At 40.6% G+C, this 21801-nt stretch overlaps 1 protein-coding gene across 1 annotated transcript; it reads right to left on the bottom strand.

Moving 5' to 3' along the window:
* Window positions 1-4615: 4615 nt before the first annotated feature.
* si:ch211-133l11.10 (rho-related GTP-binding protein RhoU) lies at window positions 4616-6406 on the bottom strand. The gene is made up of 4 exons (XM_048248382.1): window positions 6055-6406; window positions 5757-5815; window positions 5561-5590; window positions 4616-5334 (listed from the first exon to the last, which is right to left on the bottom strand). The coding sequence occupies exons 1-4, from the start codon at window positions 6302-6304 to the stop codon at window positions 4864-4866; spliced, it is 810 nt and encodes a 269-aa protein (XP_048104339.1). The 5' UTR covers window positions 6305-6406; the 3' UTR covers window positions 4616-4863.
* Window positions 6407-21801: the final 15395 nt, after the last annotated feature.

Genomic DNA, 21801 nt, shown 5'->3' with positions numbered 1-21801 from the left:
TAAGCATTAACACGGAGTGATGAATACCGCTACATCTTTAATTCTAAGAGACCCTGCCCCCCTCAGGATGCTCTTTTTCATACCCAATCGTGTTGCCAGTTACCCTAATTAGTTATGAAAAAATTCCTCCTTTTGTTTTCTTTATCATTACACAACTTTTCCAGCATTTTGTGACCCCCGTCCCAACTTTTTTTGAAACATGTTGCTGGTATCAAATTCAAAATGAACATATATTTTCCATGTCAAATTTGTCATTTTTAACATATGTTGTCTGTGTCCTTTTTGCAACTAAATATGAGTTAAAGAAATTGGCAGATTATTACATTCTGTTTTTATTCAGATTTTACACATTGTCCTAACTTTAAACTTATATATATATATATATATATATATATATATATAGATAGATAGATAGATAGATAGATAGATAGATAGATAGATAGAGTACTTCATTTCTTCATTTATCCTCAAAGGGCAATATCAGTGTTGCATTAGCAATTCACATAAGAGACAAAAAACATACAACATGTGATCTCTTAAAGACACGATTTGGCAGTTGCTGTCACTGACCACCACACAGGCTGGAAGCATTACATAACCATTTGTGGGAAATCTGCCAAACATTGAGGAATTTCTCCTGGTTCCTCTACCTAGTAACAAAGCAGGACTAGAACAGAATATAGTTGAGTGAGTTATTTTTTTTTTGTCTTTTTCTTTTCTCTGCCAGCTGAATTTCTCATCTGACAGATTTAACAACCAGTGGAGCTGTGAGCTCAGATGTGCTGTGACATTAAATTACTATGGCACGTTCACAGCCGCTTAATCTGTGTCCAGATCCTTTGACCTCGTCTTGGTCTCCCACATGCTATGAATACCTACTGTAATAAGATCTTCTCCTGGCAGTTCCTTTAATGTTTTCTGTTTTTGTCTACAGCATACAAGTCCTCAAAACAAAGTAAATTATAGCCTAATAATTGTTAAAAATTCAAATCTAAGCAGAGTCATCTCCTGTAGGCACCCCACAAAAGTGTTACTATAGTGTTCTTTTGGGCACACTATTTAAATTAGATGAGATGAAAATATGGTATGGTTTTTCAGTTTCATTTACAACACTTAGCCAAAGTATTACTAATACAAAAGTGTCACATTATGAAATGTCTTGAGAGTGTTATAGATCACCTTAATATGCGAGTCTGTCAACATCCCAAGCAATCTGCAGAAAGAAAGTGTTGGTGCTGACGATGCACTCTTGTGCATGTGTCATACTATTTATAGTCATTTACAGATGGTTGCCAGCTCTGTCCGTATCATGTTTTTGACCTCTCGCGTGCATTTAAGATAGTACAGTGTTATTTCCTGCCAGCAAAAGAGAATAAACCCAATGTTGATATATTTTATTTACCCATGCAGCTCTTATTTTATTAACCCTTCCATCTTCAAAACATTTCTAATGATCACTAATCACTAATCACACTCATCAGACTGAAATTGTCTCACATAAATATTTGAAGGTTCATACTAATATGAATGTAACATGTTCTCACTGTGTCTGGGTTGTTTCTATTGATTGCCTTGTGGAAAGTGGCTTGTTATGTGGTGTCTTATGCCAGGGGAATAGCTGCCAAAGATAGGAGGAAGTTCAACAAGTTTATTTAAATGGCTGGTTCCATTATTGCATTGACTCCTGTGTAAGGAGAAATTAAATAAAACAATTAAAATACAATAACAATTACAGTCATTGTATAACTGAATGTTATTCATCACTCAGCACCATTATCTATGATGTTATAGTAGGATGTATTAAACATATTGAGCTACTGTATTATTTGAAAGCATCCTATGCAAGTTATATTATTAACAGCTTTGAAATTATTTTCAAGGTAAACTTACTTGTAATAGGGAGAAGAATGGGGCTCCTTCCCAGCCTTGCACATGTCCAATACAGTTTCATCTCATCTTCTCCTCCCCAGTTGCAAAGTATTTGTATTTTACACAATTGTCGCAATTACCACTCATGGCTTGCCCCCTTCCCCTTGGGCACGGAACGTGCATTTTATTAAAAATTGCACAATTGCCGTAAAGCAATTCAAGATTCTCTGGGTCGGGGCAGAGCCAAGTTGCAAGGCTGGTTTGGGTCGGCTACGCCTGGAAAGGCACCACATTCTGCCTATTAATAATCATCTGTCTTGCCTGTATTAATAATCATCTGTCTTGCCTGTATTAATAATTATCTGTCTTGCCTATATTAATAATCATCTGTCTTGCCTATATTAATAATTATCTGTCTTGCCTGTATAATCATTTGAAGACCAAGCAGACAGACTTGAGTTTCTTTTTTGTGTAAATGACCAATATGATGCATGCAGACAGAATTCAGACCCCTTCATTTCTATACATTTTGTTATGTTGTAGTTTAATGACAAACTCATTGAAATCATTATTGTTGTTTTCATCATTCTACACACGTGCCAATTATGACAAACAGGATTTTAACATTTTTAGGTACATTTATTACACTGACATAAGCATTCTGTTCAGTTTTTTTGCACCTTGACACCACAACTGATTTACTGATTGGACATGATTTCTAAAGGCACAAGAAATCATGGGAAGGTTGTTAAAATTCTTATGCACTGAAGGACATTGACAGAGTCGTCCCTAAGCTACTCCTCCAAATGTCCTATGGAAGTTGAACCTTTGTCCAAGTCTGAGGTCCTGTGCACTCTGGACTAGCTTGTCATTAAGGATATCTTTGTATTTTCCTTAGATTTCGGCCCAATAACAGCTCAATCCAGAAAATCTTATTTCTCTTTGTCTTGCCCTGACCCTATCTCTGGAGAGACCTAAAAGTGAATCTGATTATTCATCCAACCTGACAGAGCTTGAGAGGATCTGTAGAAAAGATTGGCAGAAAATCTCTGAATATTGGATTGTGCCATGCTTCTTGCATATTATCCAATAAGACTCAAGGCTGTCTCTCAACTACACTGTAAGTACTAAGTAAAGTGTCTGAATACTTGTGTCAATGTAATATTTTAGTTTTACCTTTGAACTACATTTGCAAACATTTCTAAAATCCTGTTGTTTGCATTGTCGTGGGGTCTTACGTGTAGATTAAGATGTGGGGGGAACTCATTTCAACTATTTTGGCATGAGGCTGCAACAGAATACCGGTACATTGTGATAAAAGTAGAGGGGTCAGGATAATGCACTGCTTGCATCTATGTCTGTCTGTTAATGAGTGAATTAGTATTGGGACTGGGACATTACTCTCATACTCAGCTCACCACTGTGGTCAAATGTGAGCCTGGTCTGGAGGACAAGGTTGCTGCCTAGTGGTGACGGCATGGAAACACTTTACTTGCATTATGTTGGCTTAGAGAAATCAATGAACCCTGTTTGGAGAGCAGCCACTGTTGAATTATTTCCAACTTGGATAAACTATTTCAGAATATAGAAAAGAGTGCAGTATAAGGCATTTAGCTAAGTGTTAGAAAAACAAATGGTGTCAGCCTGAATCAACAAGGCTAGTAACTCTGTTCACATCCACATTGCAACCTACACAGGACAGATTTTATATATTGTGACTGAACGGATTCAGTAAATTTGGTAACACTTTATCCACTGTCCACTTCAAAAAGAGTAGCTGAACATTACTGAGCATGAATGCTTGACTTCTGTGAGCAAGCATGGTGTAATGGCATTACAAGAAACAACACGAAACGCCATATTGCGAACTAATCCATTACAGGTGGTCCTGTCTTGTCCTATTACCGGATCAGCAGTGCCAATGCAGAGTGGCGAACCTCCGCTAATACACTTGATAAAGTCCCATGACAGCTGTCCCGTATCAGTGGGAGAGAGGTAAACCAATCCGTGTACACACAAATGTGATTTCTTGATCTCCAAACTTAACATCCTTCAATTCCAGTGGATCAAACATGCAATTACATGTCACTTGGCCATTTGAGAAAAGAATATTCTTCAGCATTATCTGTTTCAAGCATTTTTAGTGCACCAATTTAAAATGTTGGATTTTCTACAACATCACAATTAAAGGAAATAGAGAAGGGAATACACAAATAGAATAATAATTGTATTTTTAGAAATCGATAAGCCATTGCCCCACAATGTGTGAAATTTAGATCATACTTAATGTTATGGATTTAGTTTTTAAACTAAACTACGTACAGTGTCACAGCACAATTATGAGGAACAGGATGTTAAATGTTTGTTTTTATATAAACTACGGCTTAACTGGAAGAAGGTTATGCAAATACTAAATATCAATCCACTGACAGTCAATGACAATCATGGGACGTATAGTTACACTGACTCTGAATGTAATTAAAATACCAATACTTTATATTTCAAGTACAAAAATACCATTAATAAATAAATGCTACAACACAAACAATGGAAATATTCACAACATACTGTACACTGTCTGCTTCTTCACTGACTGAAACGCAAAGCTTGTAAACATCAGTTTACCAGGCCTTACTGCTTAATTGTAAAATCCAGTGTCATTCAGGAAATTTTATGCAAAAAAAAATCATCATTCTTTCTCTGATCAATTAACAAATCTGTTGATGGAAAATATTTAGGGCCCTCATTTAATTATGAAATGTAAAATGCAAAGTGTCTTGTGCATGAAGCTATTGTGTGGCATGTGGAAGCATCAAGCTACTTTTAACAATTATAGATAAACTAGAAATTAAAAAATGCTCTTGAATTGTTCATAAAAGAACTGCAACGTCTTTTTGATGAGATGTGAGTGAGGTATCGCAGTGTTAAAAGTGTGAAGGTAGGCTGCTTGTCCATAAATAATGTCTGAGATTTGTCCTGCTGTAGGACAGGCTGCTACTGTGGCATGTTTGTTCCACCTATGCAGCTGAACTTCTTCCACCATGACTCAGAGAGTTTCCGGATCTTCTTGGGTGTTTTGGTTAGGCAGTGGTTCTGTTGAAGTATTTCGTTGTCCTGCATGCTTGCCAAAATCGCTGTGTCAAACACCTCTTTCAAGTTCTTTTGGGTCAGTGCTGAGCATTCAGTGAAAGTCACAGCGTTTATGTGCTGTGCGCAGACCCGGGCCTCCTCTGTTGTTATGGGCTGCTCTTGGTTCTGTGCTAGCTGGATCAGGACGTGAACGTCCTCACGGAGATCTGATTGTGTGCCCACAAGAATGATGGGCGCGTCTGGGCAGAGCCGATGGATCTCAGATGCCCACCTGGAAGTCACGCTATGGAAGGAGGACGGCAGGACAACACTGTAGCACAGCAGGAAAATGTCAGCATTCTTGTAGCAGAGAGAGCGCAGCTGGGCAAACTCCTCCTGTACGGGGGACAGAGGCAGAGTCAGGGGAAAGCCTCCATGGAATCCACCGTTAAAACTTTCATATTTTATACTACTTGCGAAATGGTCTTTGCAATATGTGCATCCACATAAATATATTTTACATAATGATCACAGTGGTCTAATGTATACCAAAACACCAGTTGAAATCAAACTGGCTGAATGTGACCTATTTAGAAAATAAAGCAAATAAACACAGACGTACATTGTGCTTTCCAGTGGGTGTAAGCCATCTCTGCCATTCGGAAATAGTAGAGGGACACAGATATTAGCATTCACAGTACAAACAACATTATGCAATACATGCAATCTATTATAGTATAGCTACTGTATACAAAAAGATACATTTTATTATAATGAAACTAAATTAACATCAGAATGAACATTCTTAGTGGGCCTACCTCTCCAGAAACATCACAGAGCTGCAGTCTCACAGGCTTCCCATCCACTACTACCAATGCTGAAGGTAAGACGTAGAAGTGATTAAAATAACGTCAGATATTCAGGGTCTTATATATATAAAAAAAATAGGTTGCAGTAGGCCTATGAACATTGAAAAAACCTATTGGTTATGTTTAAGAGCTGCAATGAGTTTTTAACTATTAGTCGCTTCCAACAAACATCAGCTATAGGAACTACACACTAATTACAAAAGAAATCTCATTGAAGGCTACCCTTAATGCGAATGCTTCAGCTTACCTGCAAAATTGTCCAAAGTTGTAGGGATGTACTCTGATGGAAAACCATTTGTGGTATAACTCACGACAAGGCTTGTCTTGCCCACAGCACCATCGCCCACTAACACACAAGTCACCTTCCTCTCAGGTAGAAATAAAGACTTGTGCTTTTGCATTTGCATTTCTAGGCGGGAAGCTCGCCGCTGAGGTACCGGAGGCGCAATTAATGATGCCCCATCGTCTTCTTTGCTGTGGAGCGACGGCATTTTCATGCCACGCTAAACAGAGATGGCACAGTTTCTTAACACTTTTACTCAGCTGTGTCTTCACTGAGGTCGCTGGTCGTAAACTATTAGCCTTGCGCAGTGATTGCTCTTGTCCCTATCCGATTTGCGATGATCTCTTCAGGTGATACCGAACACCTGCTGCGCGAGTAGTTACCATTGCTAGAAGTCACTCTCTATTCACGAGTTTACTCTTGACTGACAACCGATGCATCTGCTGAGCCAGAGGACCTTAAGAAGATTAAAAAAAAAAAAACACTGTCGGCTATGTAGCCTAGGCAGTGCTTCCAGACGCAGTAAATAATTGTGATAGTCAGACTAGCTGTCGTAGAATAAAGATTAACTCAATAAAACAATAACTGTGCGCTTACGTGTGGGCTGTTGGTCGCTCTGAAACTCTGTCATCGTGCAACGATTTAGGGTGTTTGCTTGACAATACCGCCCCCTATAGGACATTTCCATCACTGCACCAATGAACTAGAGAATAATGACTTCATATACATCTTTTGGTTGTTCGCCTACAGAATCAGAATCTGTTTTTATTGGCCAAATATACTTACAAGGAATTTGACCTCAGTAGATGTTAAACTCTCTGTATATTTAACAAATAGACATCTAGTAGTACAAATAGACATGTAGTAGTAATTCGAAATTCTTTTATTTGGATAGATGTACCATCTCGTTTTCGAGGGGGTCCAGGACAAAATATAATAGAAACAAGACACACATATGGACACAATACATAACAGAAAAACAGAACATAACAAGACAATCAACACAATAAGAAACTCAAAACAAACAACAACAACAACAAAAACACACAGAGCCTACAATTACAGCATAATAAGTAACAGGGAATAATGAAGATTCAGAGTATATCCAAGCGTTACTGTAAATAAAAATGAGAAAAATGAAAAGAATAAAAAGATTGAGTGGATCAGTAGCTAAAAAATAAAGTAGTTCAGTAGCTAGAGAAGTATGAGAAAATAGTTAAAGTCTACATGTACAGTTAGTATGAAAATGAGTTGCCAAGGCATGTTTGAACAGTCTGAAAGATGAGATGGAGCGAACATTTGCTGGTAAGTTATTCCAGTCAGAAGGTGCTTTAAACATGAATGCTCTTTTGACGTGGATTTAGAGACATTAGGTACTGAGAGGAAAAGATGTACAGTGTGTCTTAAATAATGAGTGGAGGAAAAAGGAACTAAGAGCTGTTTTAAATAAGTAGGATTTTAAAGATAAATTGCAACCAGTGAATCTGTCTTCTTATATGTGGTGTGGGTAAATCAAGAAGTTCATACATTGTGCAGTGGTGAGTTGTGAATGAGCAGTTAAGAATAAATCTACATAATCTATTATAAATTATCGTAAGAGGAGCAAGAGTAGTATTAGAAGCAATGCAGTACACAGAATCAGCATAATCCAAAATTGGCAATATAAGTTGAAGAGCAATCTTTTTTCTGACCTTAAGTGGGAAATATTTTCTAGAACAGAAAAGGAGACCAAGACTATAATTCAATTTATGTACAATGTGATTAATGTGGCAGTCAAAAGAAAGCTCAGGATCAAGATATATGCCCAGATATTTAATATGGTTAACTTTCTGCAGAGTAGTGCCATCCAAACAGGAAATATGACATGAATTAGTTTTGCATTTGGATTTAATATTCTGGCGAGTGCCAAAAATCATATAGTATGTGATTTAGTTTTATTGAGGAGTAACGTATTAGCTGCAAGCCAATGTTGTAAGTTAATAAAATCATACTGTAAGTCTGCTTCAATCTGTACTAAATTTGTATGTGAGGTATATATGACCGTGTCATCAGCATAAAGCTGAACAGAGCACTTACAAATAGAAGGGAGATCATTAATAAATATGGAGAAAAGAAGTGGACCAAGTGTTGATCCTTGAGGCACACCACACTGCAGAGTTACTGTGTCAGATTTGATTCCATTAATAGCAACACCTTGTTTTCTATTGTGAAGGTATGAATTGAACCAGAGTAATGCAGTGCGTGACAGGTCAATGGTATGAAGTTTATCTAGGAGAATGTAATGATGAACCAAATCAAAAGCCTTTGTCAAATCAATAAAAATTGCACCAGTTAGTTCAGAAGTATTCGAAGCAGTAAGAATGTAATTTGTTAATTTTAGTAGGGCAGTAGTTGTAGAATGATTTGACCGAAAGCCAGACTGAGAAGGTGACAGGATATATTTTCATAGCATGACAGTTGGTTATAAATTAGTTTTTCAAACACTTTAACAACAGCACAGATTATAGAAATTGGTCTATAGTTGTTCAAATCTAGTACATTGCCTCCTTTATGTATGGGAGTAATGCGTGAACATTTCCAAATGTTAGGAAATTCATAGGTGGACAGCGACATATTGAAAAGATCACATAAAGGATACATAAGTACATGAGATGAAAGTTTTAAGAATCTGGCTTCGATACCATCCAACCCAGGACCACTACTCATTTTGAGATCATTTAAGGCATTCTGTACTTCCACAGGCATTATAGTTCTAAAGGAAAATATGCTGTTAGTAGACCGTAAGTTATTAGGTTGTAAATTACCACACATAAATGATTCGGGCACTAAAGAAGAGACTAATAAGAAATGCTTATTAAAGGCTTGGGCCATCGCAAGTGGTTCTTGTAAGATGTCATTTTTAACTTTAATTTGCAGATTTGTTAGATACATTAGTTATTGTTTTGATCTTAGACCAGAATTGTTTAGGATTTTTGAAGTCTTCAGTAAGAGAGTCTTTGTAATAGCAAGATTTAGCATTTCTTGTCATAGTTTTACTTAGATTTCGTAGCCTCCTGTATTCATCCCAATCAGCAGGGTTCTTAAACTTACGGAATGAAGCCCTAGCAGCATCTCTCTACCTGAAAAGAGTAATCAAATCAGCGCTTATCCAAGGAAGGTGCCTGCCTTTTACTTTGATAGTTTTCATGGGAGCATGTTTGTCAATAACACAGTTATATTCAGTTCTGAATGTAAAAAATCCCACGCGTCGTAGACACTTGGTATTAACTAATACCTATCCCAGTTAATTGAAATTATATCATTAATAAATTGATCTACATTTAGTTTTTTATATTGTCTAATTGTGATTAGTTTGGGAGGTAATTTAGGCAGTTTGATTTTCCATATACAGTACACAATTGCATGGTCGCTGAAACAATCCGACATAATTCCTGATTTTAAGAACCTGTGTGGATGAGAGACTAGTATCCAGTCAAGCAGGGACTGACATGTTGGTGTAACACGGGTGGGTTCACTGATTAACTGGGTTAGATTAAGATTTCCAAAACTATTTTTATCCTTAGTAGCAGATTTATCAAGCCAATTTTTGTTGAAATCACCCAATAGTATAAGCTCGTTTGTGTCTTTAATAGAATTAATGGTAGAGATCATGTAATTTATAGATTCAGCAGGTGCAGAGGGAGGTCGATATTATTTTTACAAAAATGCACTCAAAGTGCAGGGGTTCAATATCTGGCATAATTAACTCTGAGACTAGATTAGAAGACACATAAGTAGATAGTATAGTAGCAAACATTCAATAAACAATAGTAATAAAGACACATACTGTACAATATAGACACAATATACATGTAGGCACATAACAACGTATTAACATAATATACAAAATACAATATACAAATAAGCATAGTATCAAGACAAGTACATGTGGAGTGGATATAAATTTCAGAAGTAATAGTGCAAATGTATGCATGCATTGTGTGCAAGATGCATATTGGGATGATAGGTATGTAATGTGAGGGATAAGTGGGTGAATGGTCAAAGAGTGGGGTCTGATGATGTTCTCTGCCCACTTCCTTGTCCTACCAGTGTATAAGTCCTGGAGGAAGGGCAGGGGGGCACCAATTATTTTTTCAGCTGTCCTAATTATGCGTTGTAATCTGCATTTGCCCTGTTTTGTGGTGGCCCCAAACCAAACCGTGATGGATGTGCAGAGGATGGATTCAGTGGCAGCAGTGTTGAAGACGGGCAGCAGATCTTGTGGTAGGCCATGCTTTCACAGCTGCCATAGGAAGTACATCCTCTGCTGAGCCTTTTTAAGGATGGCGTTGATGTTGGACTCCCACTTCAGATCCTGGGAAATGATGGACCCTTGAATGAGTCCACATTTGACACTGCAAATTTTAAGAGTTTGACAGCTGGGTCTTTGGAGATACAGTCGTTTGTGTAGAGGGAGAAGAGCAGTGGGGAAAGGACACACCCCTGTGGTGCACCAGTTCTGGTTGTCCGTGTTCCAGATGTGGCATCTCTCAGCCGCACATGCTAGGGGCAGCCGTGGCCTACTGGTTAGCGTTTTGGACTTGTAACCGGAGGGTTGCCGGTTCGAACCCCGACCAGTAGGCACGGCTGAAGTGCCCTTGAGCAAGGCACCTAACCCCTCACGCTGTTGTTGCAGGCAGCTCACTGCGCCGGGATTAGTGTGTGCTTCTGTTCACTATGTGCGTTTCACAGATTGGGATAGGTGCAGATGTAACCTGCGTTGTGTTGATTGTTGAACCTGCGCGATTCAGCCCTGCACACGCCCGGAATCGAACCCGCGAACAGCAGCACCTCGGATCGGGAGGCGAGTGCGCTAACAATTGAGCCAATAGCCCAGGCTACTGGCTCGCATGCCAGCAGCACTCTTGAGGCGTCGGGGAGTGAGGTTTACCAACGTTCCACAAGCACAGCTAAGCTAGCTGGCATCCGTTACACTGAGACCAAATTTCCCTCACGGGATCAAAAGAGTATATATACTTATACTTATGCTAACTCCTGTCAGTCAGGAAGCTGGAGATCCACTGACAGATGGCAGGAGATACAGTGAGCTGAGAGAGTTTGGCGGTGAGGTATGATAGTGTTGAATGCTGAGCTGAAGTCCACAAACAGGACTGCGTCATCTACTGATCTGTTTGCCCTGTAGGCAACTGCAGGGGTCCAGCTGGTGACCTGTGATGTTTTTGTGGTGGGTCAGCACCAGGCGTTCGAAGGACTTCATGACGACTGAAGTCAAGGCCACAGGTCTATTATCATTCAGTCCAGTGATGGAGGATTTCTTGGGGACTGGGATGATGGTGGAGCTTTTGAAGCATGAGGGGACTTTGCATAGATCCAGTGATTTGTTGAATGTTTGTGTGAAGATTGGTGCTAGCTGGACCGCACAGGCCCTGAGACAGGATGGTGTCACACTATCAGGGCCTTGTGCTTTACGGACATTTTGCCTCAGACATCCTGTTCACATACGGTGAGTGTGGGTTGAGTGGAGGGGGGGCATATGATTCTGTGTTAAAACTGTTTTCATAACTCCTGTGCTGCATCATGTAAATATTACTGGCATGTATGGTTTCAATCCTTATTCACTCCCCTTAAAGGTGCCATGTGTAAGAATTGAGGTAAAAATATCCAAAAAATGAGCTACACGCATCAAAAGAATGAGAAGAAATAAGGGCGATGATGTCATTAAAAAAATGACAAGGTATAGTGCTGCAGAGAAATCAACCTAAATTAGCATGCTAAATTACTAGCCACAGCCCGACAGGTGTCATAATACCAGTTTCGGCCATGGGAGGCGGTATGCGGGCAACATAACCGCCAGCCAAACTGCAATACACGTGTCTCGGTTGTTACTATAGGGTAGACCAACTCACTTTCTGGAGGTATACTGCCCCATCTTTTATGGAATGTGGAGTATGAATTGATTTTTTGGCGGACATTACACATGGCACCTTTAAAGGATAATTCCGGTATTTAGCACTTTAGTCCCTTTTCTGGTTTGTTTTGGATGAACTAGAGTGGTGGACACGGACATTTTGACGATGGGTCCTGTCTCGACTTTCTGACTCGTTTTGAATTGCCTTTGATTGTTTCAAAGTGGTTGGCTATGGGCATGCACAACCAAGTCCTTAAAACAACCCTAACGTTCGTTTTTAAAACTGTGGAACTTACCGAGTGGTTAGTGATGTTCGTTGATGTTCCAAAACAAGTAGCATAGCGAAATACAGTCTCTGTCATGTTTTATTTGCCATTTTGTAAAATCCCATTCATTTCTGTTGGAAGACTCATTGCTCCTTGATATCACTGTGATATCACCGGAAACGGAAAGGGGGTCCGCTTTTCCCCGAGAGACCTTTTACTGTCTATGCTTCAGACTCAAATATTGAGCGGTTTATACACGGTTGTGAGGTATCTGAAAAAATAGTTCCACAATAGCACATAACACGGATTGAAATCATACATTGCGCTGATACATTTGTTTTTTAATAATCAACGAACACCACTAACCACTCGGTGAGTTGCACAGTTTTGAAAACGAAGGGTTGTTTTAAGGACATGTTTGTGCATGCCCATAGCCAGCCACTCTGAAACAGTCAAAGGCGATTCAAAACGAGTCAGAAAGTCGAAACAGGACCCATCGTCAAAATTTCGGTGTCCACCACTCTTGTTCATCCAAAACAAACCAGAAAAGGGACTCAAAGTGCTAAATACCTACACACTACCCCCGGATGGGTAAAATACAGAGGACAAATTTAGGACTAATCAAGTATAACTGCCAAGAAAACACTGGCTTGACTTAAGTCATCCTTAACTGGATGTGAAAGTTGCAGAATACCATAGAACCATGAAATACCAATTGGAAAAAACAGATACTGATCTGCTCTTTTTAAGTTGAACTAGGGCAGTGCTTAACTGCTAGCTACTACAAACTTTGATTAACAATTGTTATCTCGAATACATTCTTTATGATGATGCCAGTTGGGCGGGGATAGAAAGTGGCATGGGGTGAGGAACAGGGGTGTAGTGGAAAATAAGAGGGTAAGCTATGAATTCTGTGATCACGGTAAGGTGGACTGCACCATGCTGTATCAGATTTTTAGAAAAGGCATTCAGAACATGTTTGATGATGGTGGTGGTTATTGTCCAATGTTTATAACAATACCAGTGGTATTACAGTAAACCATGAAACATCACAACCGCATCGTGAAGCTGTCACATACAGGGATGTAATGGTAAAAAAAAGAGGCGGTAAACTATAAATTATGTGATCAGGCGGACCAAGACGCAGTCACCGGTAAGGCGGACCACGATATACCGGTGTATCCTGACCACATCGCAATGGAATACCATTTGATGGCATCAGGCCTATCACTGGGTGTTCTCTCATAGGCCATACAATCACTATTCATTTCCTACATTAATTGAAGTTCATTGTTAACTCCAGAATGAATAAATATGGTTAAAGTCTATGAAGTTTATTAAATCACAATAAAGAGAGAAGTGAAATGTCAGGATGTAGTCAGCAAACTATATCAGAATGGCCTAAAAAACATATAAAGTAAGAATTCTGAAATCTTACAGACAAACTACCGGTACCTATAATGAAATATAACAATTTATTTAGCATGCATTAAGTGCCTACACCTTTATATTAATTGACTTAAGTCTCAGTGCCAGTAGCATTTCAAAAAGGGCAAAGGGGAAGGGGGACTTCACCTCTATGGTAGCCTGTCAGAGTAAACTTTCCCAATTATTTCTCTAAGGACTTTATTATGTCTGAGAATCTGAAGCCATGTAGCATCATAAATACTAAGGGTGATGACTTTGTACCCAAGATTGTATTTTATTGGTGGGCTAATTATGATAAATATAACTTCATTTCAGGTTACATCGCGAACAACCGTGATTGGTTAATATTTTTTATAGCCTAACATTACTGTAACTAGCTGACAAGATTGTCACTAGCTTTCAGTGGCTTAGATGCCAAAGAATGCATGAAATAACAACCAGTTATCTTATCTATCTGACTTTATATCCTGTACTTTATTCATTCTAGCTAATGGGGACAAGGTAGAGGTGACTTGCAAATTTGTGTCTGAAGTAACCTAATAATTTCAACACTGTACCTCAGTGACATGAATCTACTGCACACCAAATGAACCTCAATTATATTGTTTTTCCCTCCTACTGATTATGCCATTTTCTGGCATAATCAGTAGGAGGGATGATGTTGATGCTTCAGAAATCATTTAAAAACACATTCATTATTTAAACTCGTATTATATTGCCTTGGCCTAAGTGCTTGATAAATATCAGACATGCACTGATTCAAATTCTAAAGATGCATCATTTGGTATTTACATAACTTTGTATCACTAAGGTATTGCCCCAGATGTGTGTCCGCTTTGTAATCGATGTGTCATAATGGGATACAATGATACACTCTCCTTTTGGTTGTGCAACAACTTCTACATGTATTAGACAATGATTTTTTCTGTGTTTTTCTCATGCTTTTGTTGTGAACCAAATCCTTGGCAACCTACCTCTTTACTAACACACTGGGATAAACATAACTAACTGTTCATTTTATGGTGGTGGATTGAACATTAATTTTTATCATCTGAAAGCCTGGCCCCACCCACCTTGTATTTTCATTCATTTTCATTTTACTGAGATAAGTCTTGCGCCTTACAATACACAAATATTTCCCTCAGCCACCAGGGTGGCTGGCCAATCAGCGAAAAGAAGGGATGATGTTAGTTTCGAAACTGAAAACGGACATGGTAAATGATAGCAGCAACGCCTGCAAACATCAAATAAATTGTAGCCGAAAGAATGTGTATTTATGTACAGCAAAGCTAGGTCTAAACACATTATGTACATTAAAACATATTAAACTGTAGTGTGGGTGTGTTTCTGAACCAAATAATGAATGCGGATGAGAGAAATAGAATCAATTTGTGTTAGACAGAAAGTCAGTGAAAGTTTCATGACCAGGTAAGTAAGATTTTTTTTATCTAAAACTTGGAAACCAATATGAAAGACAAAAAAAGGTGAGCATGTCGCTTTAAAGTAATCACTTAATCACTCACAATATTGTTCAGAATCATGCCACATATTTCATCAAGGAAAGGGGATGAGTTGAATGCAATCATAGCTGTGATGTTTGTTGATGATGTTGATATTGCCCATGCATGATTTTATTTAAGCAGGAACAAGAATGTGGGTTAAGACTATCAGAAGACTAAATAATACTCTACTCTAAAAGATATTCCCCTTTTTTTCCATTGTAATAAGTTAATTAATCCCATTTGATTTAGTATTTTGTGTTTTCAGAAGTATTATTTAAGTTTGCATCTTCATTTTGTGCAGCAATTGTGAAAATGTAGTGAAATAGCAGGCATGATAATGTGTTGACTGGCCAATCCATGCCGGCCTGGTATGGATTACTATTAAGATGAAATAATACTGATTTTATAGGTCCCTCTTCTCTTTACTTTTAGCTTTTCATCCTGTGCTCCTCTGCCATTGTCTGTCCTTGGCCTGCTCCCTCTGTCCATCCCCCTGGCCTGATGGGATCAGCTGAGCTGCTGCGGGCCCTCCTCTCAGCCCCCAGTGGGACGGAGGAGCTGTGGCTCTGTAGTAATGGGCCACAGCCATCTGTCATTGGGCACATTCACACAGCCACCAGAAGGAGACAACATGTGCTGATTTAAAAGGGGAGCCCAACTTTCCCAGGACAGAGTGACCCTGCCAGCCTCGCTCCCCACAAGATATACACATGCTTGTTCTGACATACTCTTTTATTGACCCCCCTCCCTCCCCACTGCACACACACACCCACACACTCCACTCCAATCCTGTCGTTACACAGAGATGAGATATACTGTGTGAATCACTGAATCAGAGACCACTCCCCTCTGAATACCAATGAGTTTGTTTGTTTGCATCTATGTGTGTGTGTGTGTGTGTGAGAGAGAGAGAGAGTGTGTGTGTGTGGGGGTGGTTGCTTGAATTTAGCAGAACGATGGCTTTCCTCACAGTAAATAGAATCCCCGGGCAGCCGTTTGTAGTGTTTATCTAAGAAAGAGAAAGAGAGAATTTGTGTGTGTGCATGTATGTGTGCGTCTAAGAGAGGAGATATCAGCCAGCTGATAGAATTGATTATGAGAGTGGAGTGTTTTTAAAGAGCACAAAAGTTGTGTGTGTGTGTGTGTGTGTCTGTGCGCTTGTGTGCATATAAGTGTGTGTGTGTGTGTGCGTGTGTGTGTGTGTGTGTGTGTGCGTGTGTGTGTGTGTGGCAATAGGGGGGTTGCTTCATGTTGTTGCAATGTCACAAGATTGCTTTGTTGCACGGTCAACAGGCGTGTGCCATGGAGTGTTGTCCTGACACTCATGCCTGCTGTCCAGGTTTTCAGCAGGCCATGGGAATGACCCCACGCTTTAATGACCTGTGTGCAGTTTTTAATTAAATCTAGAACAGGCATCATTAGGATCGACATCACAATGGTCAAGGGGAAAGAGGGATGGTTTTATTGAGGGAAGTGACATTGCAGGATGTCTGCAGCACTCCTCCTTTGGATCTCCTCCACTGCTCAGACACACATACTGATCACACATACAGTTCTAGTTGAGCAGTCTTGCCAGAATAAAACATTTTCTACACCCTAATTTATTTTCTTTAGTCAGTACCACTGGCTTCTGATTGATTGTTTTTGTAAAGATTTGATATAGCAATAGGGTTAGATGTATAATCACAGTGAAAATGTATTCATAATTCAAATCATCATTAACCTAAAACATTACAGTTTTACTCCTTTTATTTATATTTTATTTGTTGTCATTATTGAGTACCCTTATTATAACAGAACCCTATTGTATACCTGCTTGAATGTTGTTTTTTTGCTGTAGTGGTGACAGTTTAGATCTTGCCCATCAGGACCACATTAAAACTTGTGTGTGTGTGTGTGTGTGTGTGTGTGTGTGTGTGTGTGTGTGTGTGTGTGTGTGTGTGTGTGTAACTGTGTAAGCGTAGGAGGGAGTTTAAGGTGATCGGGGTGAAAACAGAAAAACATGAATATAAGATCTAATCCGATCTGGAGTCTTAGATCTGTGTTTGGTGTTGTTTATTATTGTTAAAGTTTGCTGAAGTGTCTCTGCATATCAGAGTGGGTGTTGCATGAGTGCAGAGGTTTGGCCAGAGAGTGCCTCTGGACCCCCGGGTGCTCTGTGAAGGCATTGTGTGGGTCAGGCAACCGTGGCCTCTGTGTGCTGGCAGCTGTATGTCCAGCTTGCAGGGGCATTGCAGCACAAAGGAGACCATTCCCCCTGGGGGCAACCATTTAGGACAGAGGTCCTTGGCCCACATCTCAACAACAGGGGAGAGGGAGGGAGGCAGAAACCCCCTCCTCATCCTGTCCAGAAGGCCCTCACACCTCCTGCGCCACTCCCCAACCCCCTCGTCCCCTGAGGCCAAGGATGGGCCGGCCATTCCTGAAGTATTAGGCTGACAACAGGTGCATGGTGCGTCTATGGAGAAAGACATACTGGCAGAAAAGAGAAGATAGTAAGAGAAGTAACAGAAAAGACAAATGGGTAAAGAGATAAGTCATATGAACCTGTGCATTTTTTTGCTCACAATCTCCTTTTCCCATGGGCCTTTGTTTCCCCCTCTCTGACATTTACACCTCAAACACCTGCTACCACTACACTGCCATTACAGAGAGGAGAGATCTTATCTGAACTCTAGCCTTTGTAGACTTAATTTTGGCTGTTTGTGTGTGTGTGTGTGTGTGTGTGTGTGTGTGTGTGTGTGTGTGTGTGTGTGTGTGTGTGTGTGTGTGTGTGTGTGTGTGTGTGTGTGTGTCAGTGGCATCATCTTGTCTCTCAGGGGTATAGCATACACAGTACTAACGCCTATACTCTCTGAGCAGATTCCCCCCTAAAGTCGCATCAAACTCAAGCCTTAGGCCGTTGTGTCTCCCGACCCCCACCCATCCTCCCTGTAGTTCTTATGCTCTCTTGCTGTCTTTGCAACATTTGAGACCCCTCACACCCATAAACCTTTGACATGGTCCCATATACAATACTCAATCATGGCCCTCCCCCCAACAAGCACACAGACACATTCTCTATTTCAACTCGGGTCATGGTATGTTTCAAAGTGAGCAGTCATACAACAGATTGTTTGGTGCAGGCGAGGTGATAGTAGTGCTGACAATGTCTCTAACAGAGCGTAGGCCCTGGGGGAATAGATGGAGTTTGGTCACCAGGCCCCTCCTCTGCTCCTTTGTGAAGCCTGCTGCTGCTGTGGGCTGCGGAGGGCCAGGAGGCTGGAAGGGGAGAGGCATACGGAAGGATGGGGGAGGAGAAGAGGATGGGGGTGGGACTTGTGCATATGTCAACCCACAGCACAGGTGTCTGCATCTGTTCCTCCACAGGACAGATGCTTAGAGAGGGAGAGAGAGAGAGAGAGAGAGAGGGACCGAGAGACAAGAGAGAGATGAAGCAAATCTACAACTGAAATAAACTGTAGATAGGAACCCCCTCCACCTTCCAAAAATAATGGCCAAAATTTAGTATTGTATAAATATAATACAAGACAATATTTAGGCGAATATGTCAATATCGATGAAGTGCAATTTATACAGCTACCTTATACTGCAAGTATTTTTACAATTGATCTTTTGGGTCTTGTTTGCTAAAGTATAATAGTGCCAATGTTTTAAATACGACTTCATCTTCCGCTACACCCCTACACACTTCTTAATCTGACTTTTTCTGATGCTCAGACTCCAGCAGTTATGGGCAGATGTGTGCCACGCGACGGGCGTTAATTATTCACGTTGTCAACGCCTTCCAAGCATACATTCTGTTTCTTAAGCTTACATACACAAACAGACGCACTTTCAGCCACACAAAAGCGCGCGCGTACTCGCATGCACATACGCGCGCGCAGCCATGTGCGCGGGTCTCTATGTAATTACTGAATAATTGTATCGCGGTGGGGCTGCCATGTCTCAGGCGAGCCCTCGCACACTGAAGCGTTTCCTAAGCGACCCTAACAACAAGGCGATGTTAATGTGAGAGCGCGCGGTGTGGCCACAAAAGCTTTCGGATTGGCTTGTGTCCCTCCTTGGGCAGCTGGCCAGGGTAATCTGATCCACAGACAATGGAATTCCTGGTCGTCTCCCACATTCACAGGTAGCTTGAATATCTAAATTGTAGCTCCTATTTGGTTTCATGCTACCATTTTGAGGGGGAAACAGCCATGACTGGTCACTGGAATCATCTAAAAATAACTTGTTCAAATCTACTTTCCCTCTCAAAACATTTATAATTATCATATCTTGTATGTCTACAACAACATAAACGAGCATGCATTTTTCTGGAAGCATTTATAAAGCCAGTGATTTCTTAGACATACCACTCTAGTCAACATTTGAGGCCTATGTATTATTCGAGGATTGCTGATCACTGATTTACAAACAGCATAATAGACTATAATGGGGATCCTTCGTATGATCGATATCGTGTGATGGGGTCCGTGTTTACGTTCCCACGGCCGCTCGTGAGCTGTCTACTCCACTGGGACGAAAACTTCTGGCTTCCCCTAGCCATCTGGCCACGGGCTGCCCATACCGTTACAGCTCCTTTAACATGCTACTTGCTTCATTTAGACGGAGCACTCTGGCAAGTGCCACATAGAGACGTGCGCTTGGAGGAGGAGGAGGCGGAGGATGGAGAGAGACGGGATGAAAAAAACGGCGTTAGCTCGGGAGCAGATGGCTTGTAAGGGTCTGGCCGCGTCTGAGGCGTGTCGTGCCCCTTCACAGAGAATCCCCTAGGGCTCCGCGCGCATTCACAATCAATGAAAACGAAAGCGCAAAAGAAAAGAATGAATGGTCGTAGCTCGAGTCAACCTTTTTGTTCACTGCAGCTACTGGTGGGCAGGAGTTAAAGTACAACTGCCCCCCTACAGTCGCGCTTTGGTTAAACAGTCACTCCCAAATCCATCGTTTTGGCCTGTAATGTACAGAAACCAGGATCTATCATATTTCAGGTCAATATAGCCTCTACTAGAGAGGCGAGAACTAAGAAAGAGGGTATTAGGCTATGTGTTTCTGGAATGGCGTCAGATTAAGGTACAGGAAATAAATGGTTACAAGTAAGTATCACACTTGATTGTTACTTGGTAACTTCATTACTTGATATCAGCGATAATATCATTATTCTTAGGATCAGAGCCTTAACTTGAGAAAACAAGTTAAAGGAAATATTACATATAATATTTTAAAAGTTCATTAGGCCTACTTCTTAAGTGCAAGAAGTACGATATACAAATAATAAAGAGATTATTTCAAAGATGCACGCCAATCCCAATGTCTCGGGCCCAAATGAACAGTCTGTAGACCTCTACAGGAGGACAGGGAATTCCAACAAGGATGTCAGCTCAATTAATTTGGACTGGTACCACTTTCTCAACAAGCCAAAACATCTACGGCAGACGGCAGCCAGTTCTTTGTCAACTGAGAGGAAAAAATGGACGAGAAACTAATCCCACTAATTTAACGTAGGCATAGTAGGTAGTATAGCCACCTGTAATTGTGCATATGGACCTGAAAAAACTTTTGTTTATAAAATCCACAAAAACGAAACAGTATTTGGTCCACCCGCGCAGCCAACCCTTTTATCTCTTGGATTTTCATTCAGTTCAGAGTCAACTCTGACTTAGGATAATGCTTAGTTACTAGATACAGGCATGCATTTCGCGGTTTGATTAAAATACATCAATCGGATAATGATTTATTTTGAAGATGGCGAGGCTTCCCTTGACTTACAGTATAGTAAGAGACTACTAGTACGCGACGAGGTTAGCTCGCTCACCCCGTTAAATTGTGGGGAGAGCAGGTGCTGCGCGAATTACCATACAGCTGAGCGAGCAGAGAGCAAACTTATTCCTTCAGCTCACAATAACAAAGTGCCCCGGGGACGACCACGCGGACGCACGCACACACACACACACACACACACACACACACACACACACACACACACACACTTCAGTATAGTCCCCACCCCCATCTCATCCCACAAACCACACGCGTACGCGCGCTCGCACACATTTTCATTCATTGTACACACACGCGCACACCGCACCCCACCCCCAACACGCGCACACATAGAGGGAGAGAGGGGGCAGTGAAAAGGGAAAAGCAAGTGGAGAAAACTGTCGACTTGTAGTTTCTGAAGTTTATCTCCAGCGTTTGGAATAAAAACGAGCACTAACGTTACCATGTCTTATATATAAAGAAAACACATTTAAATCAGTTCAACTGTTTTTAAACAATGGGAAAATACATCACCATACTTCTGTACACAATATCTGAATCACTAAACTTTTGCAATGAAATCATAAATATGCTCGGTGTCTGTCGACTCACTTATTTCCTATAAACAGGAAATGAAATGTCCCTATCACAAAAACATTCAGGGCTCTCAGTAACGGTAGATTTAGTGTTGGAAGGTGGGAGTTGTGGAGGTGCAGGGATACCTCATTGTCAGAACTCGAGACACACTCCGGGAGGAGGTGGTTCATTTGCATGTTATTACCATGGCATGTGGCGCCCGGTATATAACCACAGGCAAGCGCTTGAATGTGATAGACAAACACACAGT

This window comes from Alosa alosa, chromosome 7 (assembly GCF_017589495.1).
Source record: "Alosa alosa isolate M-15738 ecotype Scorff River chromosome 7, AALO_Geno_1.1, whole genome shotgun sequence".
Lineage (NCBI taxonomy): Eukaryota > Metazoa > Chordata > Actinopteri > Clupeiformes > Clupeidae > Alosa > Alosa alosa.
This window is presented reverse-complemented; position numbering and strand designations above follow the sequence as displayed.